The 15,154-nt window shown below is 35.8% G+C and overlaps 1 protein-coding gene across 17 annotated transcripts in view; it reads left to right on the top strand.

Moving 5' to 3' along the window:
- Positions 1-15,154, top strand: part of RBFOX1 (RNA binding fox-1 homolog 1) — a 743,472-nt gene that overhangs the window by 385,711 nt on the left and 342,607 nt on the right. For 14 of the 17 annotated variants that reach the window (XM_052679517.1, XM_052679521.1, XM_052679513.1 and 11 more), the window contains one exon: positions 4,101-4,142. The exons of the other annotated variants lie outside the window; for them this stretch is intronic. In XM_052679517.1, coding sequence (XP_052535477.1) covers positions 4,101-4,142 — 42 coding nt within the window. Of the gene's footprint in view, positions 1-4,100; positions 4,143-15,154 lie in introns of those variants that run through there. 17 annotated transcript variants of the gene reach the window in all.

A 15,154-nucleotide genomic window follows, 5' to 3' on the forward strand; every position in this document is an offset into this window, starting at 1 on the left:
AGAAGAAGGACAGAAATGTTGTAGGGGCTTTCATGGAACTATTCTTTGAGTAGGCTTCTTATGCTTCACTGACAGTCATGGATAAATAATTCTAGTGTTAACTGCTCACTGGGATCAGGTCAGCTATATATACCCCTTTATCAGAATGCAGGCTAACTTGACTTAATGTAAATTTGTTTATGCTAAAGTATCTAGAATATAAAGTATTTCATTTATTTTTAGTTATTTTTAAGTCACTTCAGCTGTGTTTCATTTGAAATGATATTCTCAATCCTGAAAGTGATTTGAATTTTAGGAAACAATTATATAGGCAAAGCAAATACTTTGAAATATTGCACTGTAATAAAACTTTTCTTTCACATTTCAGGGGGAATCCTTCTGTATATAGTACTTTTTGGCCCAAAACTTTAATCCTTTCATTGCATTAAAACAACAACAACAACCACCAAAACCAAAAAACTTGGCAGCAAAAGAAACTACCCAAATAGAGCCAGTTTTGTTGGTATTTATTGTCAGCCTGACTGCTAGTGTTGGTCCCTTGGTCTCCTGATTGCATCCACAGCTGCTTTATTTTTTTTTTACTTGCACTTGAGTTTCTCATCAGGGTTTACTTTCTAGTATGTATTTGTATGTTAGGTTAAGTACTAAAGCATTGGTAGTAATTGGCATTATAGTAAGAATTCTGTGATTTGGATTGGACAGACGGTGATGTTAGTCCATCTGTAACTTTGTGTAATGGATTTTGAGGTGACCTGAAAGTGACCAGAGCCATACAGGGAAAAAGAAAACCTTCCCAATCACAATACTGCACTAGTCCCAAGGTGCCTGGATTTACATGTTCTTGTGAGGAGTGGATGGCTGCTAGAAAAAAAATTGTAAAAGATCTCCATTCTCCCATCTGTTACTGTTACTTGAAGGGAACAAAATATATTTCCCCATCCTATTCACAAATTCACAACAGAATCGCACCAGCAGGTTGCAGACAAATTCCAAAAGGTCTATTTTGTTGAAAATGAAGGTACCTCATAGCATGAGTTTTATAAGACAGCAGTCTTGTAAAATGGTGTTGAACTATTGTTCAAGTTCTTTAAAAGTTTTTCTTTGATAAAATCCTTTGAAGAGAATCAATATTTTGGGCATTCTTCCACTAAACTGTGGTATGTGAGAGCTTGACATAATGACACTGAATGTATTGACCAGGTTCTTTGTGCAGTTTTGAACTAAGTGAAATAAATAGTTCATTGCATATGGTTCAATTCAGAGATATAATGAATTAAATTTAAGGTTGAGAAGCTATCTATTTAAAATTGCAGGACGTACTCAAGATTTATTTCAAAGGTATCTTGATCATTAATTAAATATGTTATGGCTTTCCGTTCCTTTGGTTTATCTGTTCAGGTTTACATGCGATGAATGCATTATTTATGTTTTCCCTTAAGTGCTCAGTACTGCCAGGATGCTTTTTTTAAACTGGCACACACAGCTAAAATATAAAGAGAGAGAGAGAGAGAGAGAGAGAGAGAGCAAACTTGGCACTGATTGGTTGACAAGGGAACTTTTTATATGGAAGTTCATTCTCTGGAAGGAGCCATCACCAAGTGATCATAGCTGAAACATATGAATCTGATTTGCTGAACTTTGAACAAAGGAAAGTGTTACCAATGGTGTATCGTGCATATCACTCTTACTGTTTACTTCCATTTCTTTTAAAAAACCATGGATGTGGAGATAGATTGTGAGCCCAAGTATATTTTAACATACAACTCTCTCATATAGAAGTTCATTGTTCTAAAGCCAATGGTTGCTTTTTTTTCTCTTTATTTTCCTGCAGTTGCATGTAAGACACAGTCCTTTCTACTGACATGCTCATATTTGATATCATTGTTTTTTCTGCCACTGTATTGTATTCTCACACCTTTCATAAATGCTTCATTTCAATCCTGAATAGTGTTTACTGTTCTAGTCTCTCTGGCTTTGGACATTTGTCAATTTTATGTTTAAAGGTTCCATCATTCAAAACAACGGCAGTAATGACTAATTAGAACAGTTAATTATCTGCTTAAATATCCAATAACTATAACCTTTGTGCCACCCTACAGAAGTTTGATACACTTTTTTCTTTTTTGCTTTTTTGAATTTTCCAAATCACTCCCCCTCTCTCACCTGTTATTTCCACATACTCAGCATATTATAAAGACAAATCATTCTGGATGTTGCTTGGTGTGCTAAGTGCTGTTAGTTTGGCAAATGGCTCTGAACAAGTTTCTTCATTTCTTTGTGCACCCTTTTTTCTATCCATGAAAATAAAAACATGGTGTTTGTGTTATGTTATGACTGCTCAGGTCAAAACTGAATAATGTAATAGTCATAGGATGATGTTGATGAATATATCCTACAATCAGAGTGTAGCTTTAGATGAATTTGATTTTAAACTTGTTTGTTTTAATGTGCATAGGACCACTATCTAATAGTCTGTCTACTCATGCTTTTCTTTTGGGTGAAAGCAGTTAAAATCTGCAGTGTGGAGATACGCACGTCTCCCCTCCAACTCATTTAAAGCCTGTTTATACTTCAGTTTTTTAGTAGCATGAATTAGATGCATCTAGAGCAGATTCAGATCTCAAATAAACTTCTGAGACTTAATGGAAGTACATTTATAATGCAGTCTAATGTAATTTAATAATAATTCATAAAGAGCGTGAAAGAGTGAACTTTGAAGAATGGAATCATCTGCCTGCAGGACACTTTAACTGAACTTAATTTTACTCCTTAGGGCAAGATTGTAAATAGATCTATACTGAATTCCTTTACATTTTTATCCCTCGTAAGAACTATAAAAATGTATTGAAAGCTCATTTGTCCCAGTTCCAAAAGAAAACCAGGATCTTAGTGGTAATGCTTCTGGTTTGTATGGAGAAGGTTTCCCTATTTGTTAGAACTTATTCTTCTGTGTTGAAAAAAATGGGCTGGCAGTTTTATTCTTTTGTAAGTCACCTGATTTTGCCTGAGAAATTCCGCTTCTTGTCATCAGCGTGGAGTAAAAATATCTTGTACAAACGGGTATTGTTTCATGTTCGAATATTTTGTAAGTGAAAAGTAGTGGAAAGCGTATTTTGAACATCCCAAAATATCCTCAAAAAAACAATGTAGCATCTCATTTCTTTTTCATGTTTTGTGAATTATGTTTGTTGTATGCGTTAATTACAAAAATGACGATTACACTTTCAAAGTTAATGACACTCAGTAACAACAGTTACTGTATTCTGAAATGATTCAACAAAACAAAACAAAAAACCAACCAACCAGCCCAAACCTCTTACTAGAGACTGGCGGTTCAACAACGTCGTGCCTCCTTGAGCACACCTTCTGGGGCGCTAGAGGTGCCCATGGCAGGATTCGTTTAGAAGTTGTGGAGCTGGAAAGAAAGCTGCAACTGAACACTTCAGTGCTACTGCTTGGTTTCTTTGAGCTCTGTTGTAGAGGAGTTGCCTCTTTCTTTTTGGCAAGGTAATCGCTTCACAAATTGTGCTGCCACTGACTGATGACTTGTATCTGATGGTAATTGGTAGCGAGGTGGTTAATTGTTAATTAGTAGTTGTTCAGCAACCAAATCACACACTCAAATGTTTCTCATAGATGTAGCAGTTATTAAAAGAGCAGTATGGAGGTAAAAATGCCTTAGAATCCAGTCTCCTTAAGGTTATTCTTGTACTAGGTCAGAGCTGGAAGTTGTCATTTAATTTGTTCTGGAAGTTCTTATATCTTTATATCTTAAACTGTGCTGTGAACGCGTGATGCTATCTTAGTAGTGGGATACTCCAAGATATAACAAAGATCTCATAAAAAAAGAAAAAAAAGAAAGCTTTTCTCCAAACTGGACTTTCAGTGAGATCTTTAAAGAGTATTCTTATATTTAACTCTCAAAAACACATCTATAATTCAGATTTGTGGTGGATTATGGTGTTATTTCATTTGACCTTTGTAAAATAAAATAATAAAAAAAAGTTTTTTTCTGCAATAATGATTCTGTGCAGACATAACAGCTTTGTTACTGCAAGAATACTATGCTTTCAAAGCTTTTCTCTTTTTTCCTTCTGCAGAGTTCAAATCAACAGATGAGTTGCGAAAGAGAACAGCTAAGGGTAAGTGCAACAGCATGCAAAATTTTCTTTAAAAGATTAAGCAGAATCTAGTTTCCTCTGTTCTATTATCATAACGATGGACTGCTTTTTATTTTTATAACTTAAGAATTGAACATATTTAGCTCATCTTATTTCTTGCTTGTTGGTAAATGTTGCAGATATCTCGGTGTTAAACAGCTACAGTAGATACATAACTTATGTAGAATTTCCATAACTTATGTAGAATTGGTAGTAAATACCTCTTTATGGGAACTTGCTTCACACTCAGCATGAAGATTTAGTAGTGATAAAGGTCACCCCATTCCTCAGACTGTTTCAAACAAGCAAACGCTGTCCATTGGGTTGTTTATGGTATGTGTGCTTTCAGATATAAATTAACGCTAAGCATATGCAGGAACTGGAAAAAGAGGTTCAAATATTTTGTGCGTGTATTGGTAGTGTAAACAGGGTAGATTTCCTGAACCTAGGTTGTGAATCTTTATTTTTTTCTTCCCCCCTTCCCATATAAAAGTTTCAACAAGCCTTGTTCCCTGCTCCCATGAAGTTCTACAAATGCTACATATCTCTGCAAATGTTTTTTCAGCATTAGAGTATTCAGAGTATTAACTTATACAATAATGTTTGTTTGGAAAGGCACATGAGGTGTGTTTTTTTGTTGTTGTTGTTGTTTTTTTAATGGGGGGTGTGGAAAGGGAAGCTTTTGGGCTGTCTAAAGAGTTGCTTAGTGCAGCTACCTTTATTAAGACCGCTTTATGAACATTTTGAAATCCTGTGTTCAAGCTGAGAAGAAGCAGCAGGCCTGAAGGAAGTATGCTCTCAGCTTTTATAATTGAAAAAGCAGTTTTAGAAATAGAAAAAGTAACACTTCTTGTTTGTAATTTACTCAGCATCAGCAGTGCCTGCATGATCTGTACTGTAGTCATGAAGTAAGCTGTACAGTGTTCTTAAACATTTATCCATTCACTACGTTCATCAACACACTTAAATTCTTGAACTGATCTTCCCTGTGTTTACAGTATGATTTCTGGTAAACACATTATGCAAGAATGATGTCTTGTTCTTGGTTCTTTTCTTGCTGCTCTTTAACTGCAGTGCTATTGTGCTGAAGGTGGAGTGGAGAAGCTTTGTTTTATCAGCAGTAATGTCTAAGTAGAGCAGCTGCCAAAGTTAAAACGTTGCTGTGGAAGGTTTGAAATGAAATGAACAAATGAAAGAATGTTTTCATTTGTTTTTATTATGTTGTCTTTAAATGAAGAAGAAAAAACACTTTGAAATAGAAGGGAAGAAAGCATCCAACTGTTTGTTCAAATTAGTGTGTGATTTTGTAATTTATGAATGAAATGTGCTGTGGTAAGAGGTTAATGTATCTTTCTATTCCACTGTTACCCATTACATTTATTAGCAATCAGCTTGGGGCTTATTGTGCCTTTGTGTTGTGTGAAGATGTGCCTGTTCATGACACATGAGGAACTTAGTAGGTTAGAGACATGCTTTGTATTTTTCCATAAGATTATGGACCTTTCCCCCACTGGTGCTGGATGTCCCTATCACATGGCAGGCAGCAATTAGAAACAGTTCTTCCCAAGGCTGGGAGCCTCACTGCCCCACGGTGTCAGAGCCTGCAGCCACTCTCCTAGAATAGAGCATTTACTGAAATGAAAATGTTATTCATATTAGTGCCTCTAGCCATTAGATATTAACAATGAATGGCAATTCTGATTATGAAGTATGTATTCTTTCACGTTTTTCAGCTCAGGCTCTGAAGCTAGGCTTTACATGTTGTACTCGAGTATTTTCAATGATACTCATCTAACCTGTACACTGGCTGCAGTGAAAAGCTATGGGATTTGTATTTGTAAAACAGCTGGTTTTTTGTTCGTTTGTTGTTATTGTTTTGTTGTTTGTTTTTCTTTTCTCCAGTTTCTGTACATAACACATGTTGAATTTAGTATATTTCCATCTGACTTGAAACAAAATTTTGGGAAGCATTTCTGCCATTTTTTTCCCCTTGAAAACTATTGGATTTTCCATGCAATGCCAATAATGTTCCTTTTCTTTTCTTTTTTTTTTTTAAACCATAATTTCTTTTCTTTTTGCTTTCTGTTCTGGCTTCATTTAAGTTTGAGATGTACTAAAAACAAATAAATGTGTATTTAAAGAGAAATTGAACCATCAGTATTGCTCTCTGCAACACTGTCCGCACTCTGCTGTTTGCATTTTCTTTAAAGAAAGTGATGACACTGCTTAGTCCCCATGGTTCTGTTTTCTGATCCTGGTTACAAATCCTTATCTATACAATTATACCCTATTCTCTGCCCTGATTCTTTCCTTCTCTTTCCTGCTTAGAGTTTTGTGAGTTGCTGTGTGGAACTTCACAGTGTGCTCAAAATACTTTTGAAATACTTTTATTCTCATAATTAGAGTTAAAAGCAGTCTTTAAAACATGAACAAGACAGTCTTAGAGACTTATTCAAGTCTGTGAAGAAGACTAGGATGCCAGATTTACTTCACAGTGGTGTAAGAAAACATGGTGACAGCCTCAGAAATCTGCTTTTACTGAACCTTATTGTTTTGACTTCAGATTATTATTTTTATCATAGCAGAATGGCATCACTTGAACTTGTCGAGTAGCTTAAACTTTGCTGAGTATTACCCAAACTTCCTTTCAACATTCATTATTTTGCATGCTCAACTCAATGGAGTTGGCTCAATCTGATATGTGTTATATTGCTCATCATTCTGTTAGGCATTGACATGCATCAGACATGCTTAAAATGATCCTCCTTTAACATCTGTAGATTTTCTTGCAGTAAACAATATGTGTCATCCTCCATGTAGGTGTGTGGTGAAGATACAGGTAGGTGAGATCAATCTCATTGTTTCTTTTCATCCCCAGCCTGTATTAAATATTGCTATGGAATTAAATTTGGATAATCTTACTCACCATCTCATAACCTGCATTCCAAGTAATTCCATAAAGGGTAGTTTATGACATATTTGAGGGACAAAGAAAAGAAAAAAAAAATTGAAAATGAGATCTAAAGAAAGAATAAAAGGTTTCTAAATTGCCCACTAATTTTTTCTGGGGGATGGGGCTGATTCCAAAGAAGGAATTTCATACAAATTTTTACCTAACTTGAAATTAATGAAATGTAATAAGCTGAAGTAAGCTCCTGTTTAACATACACAAGGCCCATGTGTGACAAATTCTATATGAATTTGAGAGGTTGTCATAGGGAAAGACAAAAGATTTGCACCACTTTGGGTGAGTATTGCACAATTTTTTTCAACTTTCTTTATATATATTTATATTATAATGATATTAGTATTAGGGTTAATTGATTTTTTTTTTCCTGCTTCTTTCATTCTAAGAATACGACTTAAAAGTATGTTGCTATTTTTTGCCATCTTTTTTTAACTGTGGTTGTGGGCAAGATAGAAAGTGGCTTTAGTCAATGGTGTAACACAATTCAGGAAGCTTGAGTGGAGGTGGCAGCTGGTTTGTCCTCAGTCACATTTCTGGTGTGTATGGTGCGCTAAAGAGGAGGGCCTTATTTCTGGAATCCAATCTCTATTTCTTCTTGTTGGTATTTGGTGTTTTTTCTTGTTGTTTCTTTGTTTTGTTTTGTTTTGTTTTGTTTGTTTGTTTGTTTTAATTTTTTCCTTGGTATTTCATTAAGGCTTTTCTTGGGCAGGAGGTTCTGTGTTTTTTGACACAGCAAGTGTTCATACTGTCTGTTTTTTCAGTAGACCCAGCTGAGAAAAAGTCAAAAAGCTTTTCAGTCATTGGTAGATAGGAGAGGGCTGGATTTTGTTTTTGATTTAGTTATGCTACCTGCTGGATTTCTATTCTCATTTACTGATATATTGAATAACTAACTGAGTGAATAGATTGTCAGGGGAACAAGACAAGCATTGAAAATACTATATTAAATGAGAAAAGAATAATTTACATCAACATTCCAAATGATGTAGTGTTATGAAGGCATGTATTCATTGGGCCATATTGACTTCTTGAACCAATATTGTTTGAAGTGGAGAGAATGAAAGAGTATTGATTGTAATATGGCTATCATGTTCTAGTATTGATAGTAATATTCTTTTTATGTTCTGTGAAGTCTTTCCACATCTTACCTGCTTACACTAGTTGCATTTAGTTCTCTACTAAACTAATGGCGTTTTTTTAAGCATTTGCCAAATCCTTAAAAAACAGCCAAACTGCACAATTAAGTTAATCCTGCAGAAAGAAATGGACACGCATTCAAAATTACTAAGTGTGCATATAACCTACAGATGCAAATATCTACGTTAAATATGCAATATAGTTTAAGAATCCAATGATAAAGACAATCACACAATCCCAAGACAGAGTGTATACCCCTCACTGCCTATACAAAGTGTGGATTCTCCATTGCTGTTATGCTAGCATTTTAAAAGAACTGTATACGTGTTTTTGGCTCCTTGAAATTTTTTTTCAGGTAAGAATACCTGGATAGTAATTGCATTCTGGTGTTCTGTTCTGCAGCGAAATCCCAAGTTGCACTGAAAGCCAATTCTTTCTGTGTGTTCAACAGAAATGATTTTCTTAGAACTGAATCCCAAGCAACATTACATAATCTCTAGGAAGCAGGATAGAGAAATAAAAATAAGCTACTCCAAAAGAAAAAGCAAAACAAGCAAGAAATCAATTGTTTTAGCAAGATGAGTCCTCATGACTAAAGCAGAGCACCATTACTCTTTTTGGAATGCAAGTAAAGAATTTCCAAAATACCTTTATTTCAAATTTACTTGAAGCACAAATATATTCTACAGAAAAGGGGGGTGATTAATTTTTCTCTTTTTAACAAAGTCCCAGCAAAACTTTGAATAAAATTATATTTGGCAACAATTGTGCACATTTCACTGTTTTTGCATGCTTTGGGGCAGTCAGATCAGCAAGCAAATATATCGTACACATATCTATTGGATGTTTGCCTGATGTATCTTAGTGAAGAGCAATCCTGTACAGCCTAAGCACGGCACTGATCACTTTGGAAGCTGGTATATTTAAGCAGTGAAAGCAATATTGCATTTTCTGTGTTTTTAACTTAGATGAACTCCTGCAACCCACTGCTCTGTCAAGCACAGACATACGAATTGCAGAGTCCCACCTCTTTGTAGCTTGAGAAAAAATTTGTCTTTTTCTGTTTGTTGTTTTAAGAAGGCAATAATCTGTTGTTATTCACATGGGACTTTTTTTTCCCCTTTCTGTGTCCTGTTCATTTAAATGGGATTAAAATAAAACTTTTTCTGAAAGTAAATAGGCACATCTTTGTATGTTGAAAATATATTACTGCGTTTGTAGTTTACTTTTACATTTGTAATTTGTTTTCTTTTAACATTTAAGTAGAATTGATGAAAAAAAACAAACGTATTTTCTGATGCGGATAAGAATGAAAACACAGAAGATATGTCAGAATTCTGTCTGGGAAAAAATGTCTCTCTTACTGCTGGTTTATAACGACTTAATGATCTCCCCCAAAGCACTGAGCAGAGGGATGTTTATTTATTTTAACCTGTCTTCACAATTCAGACTACCAGCCCAGCAATTGCTAAAGTCCGAAAAATAGAGACTTTTCTTCACAACATTGCAGAATATTATGGATTCATTTCCTGAGCACATTCCTGAGGCTTTTACAGCTTCGTAATTTTATGGAAAAATTTACCACACGATTTCTTTTTTTTTTTTTTCCCCACAAAAATTTGAAATTTGAAACTGTCTTTACCTCCTGTTCTGATTTTAGAGGGTAAATTCAGACTAAATTTGTTTTGTGAAAAATATAATCTTATCTGAGGTATGGAATCAGGGTCAAATCTTGCTACCTTCAATACTGATACTGAAGAAAATTATCTAAATACTGGTAAACAGGATAGGTGAAGGAAATACAAAATCCATTTTATTCTTCCCAAGCAGAGAAATTATGTAATGGTAATTGCCAAAACATTGATTCAATTCAGTCTAAACTGAAGCATAATTGGTCGCATTGCCTGAGCAAGTTATTTGCAGTACTTTTTTAAAAAGAAATCAGAGTTTGTAACGTGTTTTCCATTGTATTGAGAATAAGAGTGAAAAAGAATGGATGGAACAAAAAATCAGGATTCCTGGTAGGGGTTACCTCATCCCTGTTTGGCCGTAGTAGAACTTTTTTTGTTTCCTCCTTTTTTACTCCAAATGGAAAAAATAGTGAATGTGGGTATTTTTATTCTTGGAGACTGAGATTTAGAGGATCCATTTTATAAAGCAGGAAGCTGAGAAAGGTAAAAATGCTTTGCTGATTTGTATGTAGCATTCTTTGTTCTTTCTCACCCCTGGGAGAAGCTGTCCTTGACTTAGGAATGGTTTTTCCCCCCACATTCTTTGCTGTTGTGTACTTCGGCAGTGGGGAGGGACATACGAAATCCAAATGCATCTTTTGTGTTCCACTAATGGTAATTTAGGTCCTTATGTAATGAGATAACTAAAGGTGTATTATCAGTGTGAAATTAAATGTCAAGTAGACTGTAATCCATAGGTAATGGACAAAGAGTTTCTCTATACTCACAGATTATACTTCATATATTTCATATACTTCATATACTTCAGTGGGGCAGCTTGCAGCATTTCTTTTTCATGCAGTAGTTAGCTGCTCCTTTGGATTCATAGCCTCTCTTTCAGTATAATACTGAAAGTAAAAAACAAAAACAAAACAAAACAAACTTTCGTATCAAGGTCACTTTCTTACCTGATAGCAGCTTCCCTCCAAAGAGCAAATAATTAATAGTTTTATTAACTTGATTTAGTCCTTCCCTCTGGTTGGTTTTCCCTGCATACTATACCGTACAGCATAAAATATTCTTCTTTTCTTTCCCAGCTCAAAGTACTACTTTCTACTACCATTTTCATCTTTGTTAAGAACCATTTCTATAGCACCGTAAATTAAAGACGCTTTACAAGTATGGGGCAGGATACCTTCCTTGCCCCCAGATAGTTCAAGACTCAGATACATTCTTGATTTCTGGTATTATGTTCTACTTATTGCAGCAGCATGGCGATTTTAAGGTAGACTATTTAATCTCCAATTTTATCCTCACAGCTTTTCACGATGCAGCTGTATCCACTTGTTTAAGTGATCATTTGTTCACTACAAAGCATGAAGGCTCTGCAAATACTAATAATTCCAGGCACAGCTTTTTGGGTATAAACACTTGCATCTTCTTGTGCTGGAAAACATCTGAGTTTGGGACCATTTCTTCTTCTTCTTGAGACCTCTTTCTCTCTCTCCCCTTCATCCACCATCCTCTTTTTTTTTTTTTTTTTCTTCTTGATACCATAATTGTTGGGGTTTTTTTTCCATTCTTTTTAATGAAAGCTCTCCAGGCATTTCATGTGCTATTGTCACAGTGCTGCAGGAAAATCCTGGCAGTGCATTCTGTCGTGATGCCTTTTAAAAGGTAATTCTTTCTATTTTGAGAATAGTAAGTGATGCCTACTATTCAATTTTCAGATTTAATGGGTGCGTATGTTTCCATAGTTTATTCAGTACATTAACATTACGACGCCTCTGACTGACCTAAAATAACCAAAAATGGTTTCTCACTGCTTGTTTTGAAAAGACAGTATAGACTTATCCTAATTAATACAGATTAAGATCACATTCTATTATCAGAAATAATTTTACTATTTTTAGAGGCGCCTGTGACTTCCATTATACCAATTATATAAAGATAGGACAAACGTTGTCTTTTGTTTGTACTCACAGAAGTTTGCATATACTTCTTTTCTAATACTGGAAAATTACTCTGTGGACCAGAAATGATTTATGTAGATGAAACCAGAGGTGACATGAAAGGTCCATAGAGTTCATGAATCAGTGAGCAGCAGTCAGTTCAAACATCTGATAAAAATCATTATAAATAAATTCTACTCAAATGCTCCAGCAATAAATTCCTCATTGCATTTAGATCTTCCCCTTCTTCCCAGCTACTGCTTTGTGTTCTTGAAGGCACTGAACCGTCTCCTGCAGCAGTTCCGCATTTGAAGGAGTGGGGAGGGAAAAATGGAATGATGTGGTAATTTTGGGGAGAAGTGCGAAGTGAAAATAAGTCTCATTACACCACCTCCACCAGGAGAATTCTGGGTAGTAAGAAAATGGCTATGATAAGAAGCTCCTTCACCATATCTGAAGGCCTGTGATAGAATTAGTCAAAAGAATTGGCTTTAGTCCTTTTCCAACAAAACCTCATTAACCTTCCATTAATAATACATTTAAAGCGATGAAACTGTAGAAGGAAAAATGTTTCTAGAAACTGTCTTATTATTATTATTCTACCCAAGTGCTTGCAACAAACGTTTCTTGTTCTATTTGTTCTCTTGCTGAAACTAAAGCACGGTACTGATGTATTCTGGAGCTCTCAATTGCACAGCTGGGCCTTCCTCCTGCACGGCTTGGTGCTGGTGCTGCAGGGAGTGCACATGGGTTCCATTTTGGGAAGAAGGATAAAAGAATTGGAATCTGTAAACCCCCCTCCCCCCCCCCAGAAAAAAGGCTTAAAAGACATGTCTGAGGCTAAGAAAACTTTAGCATATGCTTGGTTAGAGATTCATGGTCTCTGAGTTGTATATTTGAATTTGCAGCTTCCATAATTGTGGAAAACCTAAATTGAAAACACTGAGCAAATGTGAAGATGTTGTAAAGGGTGGGTCTGAGTTCAATCCTCAGAGTGAAACAATACAGAATATCACAACAGGGTGCACGTATAGGATTCTGTGCAGTCTGACAGAGCAGCAGCTTGAATCTCTCTGTCTTTAAAGGGCTGCATTAATAAACTCTTCTCCTTTAGAATTCCCTTGGTTGACATGCAGGTCATAATGGGAAACAAGCCTTGCTTGCTACTGTTGTTTGTTCTGTACATGGCATATGCTTTGGCACATGTCTGTGAGTGTTCTTTGCTGGTTTTCCATTGGCAGGTTAACTTTTGTGTGTTAAAAAATCAAAGTACCTTTTGAAATGTTGCAACACTTATTTGTAACACTCACTTTGCAGAGTTACTGTGGGTTAGCAAAGTCCTGCTTAGTGAGAAGCAATTAGCGACTGTGATGCCTTGATCAGCGTTTTCAATTTACTTAGTGTGTAAATCCCCACCCTGTGTGTGGATTCCGACTGAGGCTAATGTAGTTCTAGAGAAAATAGTGGTACTGTTACCTAAGGCTGTGGTCATAGAGATTCTGCTCTTTTTATTTATGTGCACAGTTTTGTTTGAAGACAAAAAGCAGCAGATGTTTGCTCTGCCACTTGCTGGTGCTCTCCTTTAGTCCAAGTCAAAGAAAGTTTCAACAACCTTTTGTCATGGGAAGTGCTTCAGAACTGTGGAATAATTTCAAGCTGCACCAAAATGTTTCTACTGTGTTAGTGGCTTGTCTGAGATAATGAGAGGTAGTACTGAAAAGTGAAGAGCAATCACTCCTTGCGAGCTGCTGGAGAATTTCCCTCCTGAGGAAAGAAGCTCATCTCAATCTTCACACCTACTCAAAGGCAGGTATTTCCAATCTAAACTACCAGTTTATTAAAAGAGGAATCTATATCTTGAATTGAGAGTAAGATTATATTTCCAGAATTTTGTTGTCTTCGGAGTAAATTGTAATGTGTTTCATTTCTTTTTGTTCCAATGCTGATATGTGTGTGTTTGCTGTTGGAAATTGTTACCTTTAGGTTTTGTTGCTGGGAAGAAGTATCCAATTGATGTGAACTGTGTGAACCCCCTAGGAAATTAGAAAATACATCAATTCAGAGCACTTCAGAATGTAAATTAAATATTTAGTATACAGGCTGGATCCCTCGTAACAGAGAGGGTCTGATGTAAGGATGGCGTCTCTAACGTATAGCCAGCTTAATAACTGAATCATAGAATCCTATGTAAAGAGACAATAGGGTGAACATTTTGATTTTGGACAAAAAAATAGAACAGTATGATAAGTGAATTTTATAACAGCGTGTACTCAGGGAATCCAATTTCGCATAGCTGAATGATATTTCTGGTGGGATCTGAAGGCTCTAGGAGGGCTGACATGCAGGTTTGTGTGCTCATTGACTAGTTCATTGGTCTTTCAGTGGCTGTGCAAGTGGGTATTAGAATTAGAGGGCTGGTTGTTTTATGATGTTCGATATATAGAGAGACCAAAGTATTCAAATCTGAAGGTGCGTCTGGACATTTTTCCTTAAGCTGTGCATCCCCAATGTTTTGTTACTGCTGTTGAAATATTGCAGGGGTATCTTGACCTGATTACTGTCTGCAGTGCAGAATTCTATTGGCTCAGTGTGTTCCTTGGAGTACTTGTGTGCATTTATCTGCAGTGTGGTTTTACAGACTCTGAGCTATAGAGAGCTCCAGTAAATACAAATATTTATTTGCAGGTAGTTGCACTTAGCTTTCTTTTAGAAATACTTAGTCTTCAAAAGCAATTTAATTTAAAAAAAAAAAATCTAAATCCAGGGATGATAATTTCTCCTTTCAAGAGATCAGTGTGAATGAGATGGATAACAGAATGCAGATCCACTCGTGTATGTTAAAAACTGTGAGGGGACAGGCAGATGTTCCCTTTGCCAGACCATGGACTCCCACACAAAATTTGGCTTGTTGGGCAGAAATTTGTCAATATGTTCAAAATGATCTCAAAAAATCCTTTGAAAGCATTGCTGAAAAACAGCAGAACAACAGAAGCATTTGGACACACGGGTCTGTACAGCATGTCACATGTTTTCAGAAAACAGATACAGCCTTAGCTATTGTTTCATTACTGATTTGTCCTAATAAACAAATGGTTCCAGTAAACATCAATGGTTTCTGGAAAAACACAGTCCGAGGACTGTAATTGAATCTCAAGGTAGAAGCCAAGAAAAAGAAAGGGCTGTGGAGAAATAGACTGACATAAAGATGATGGAGAGAGTCCTACAAGACACAAAATGAAAGGCAAGCAAAGATGCCCGAAGTGTTTC

The sequence above is a fragment of the Tympanuchus pallidicinctus genome, unplaced genomic scaffold (assembly GCF_026119805.1).
Source record: "Tympanuchus pallidicinctus isolate F22 unplaced genomic scaffold, pur_lepc_1.0 scaffold18, whole genome shotgun sequence".
Taxonomy (NCBI): domain Eukaryota; kingdom Metazoa; phylum Chordata; class Aves; order Galliformes; family Phasianidae; genus Tympanuchus; species Tympanuchus pallidicinctus.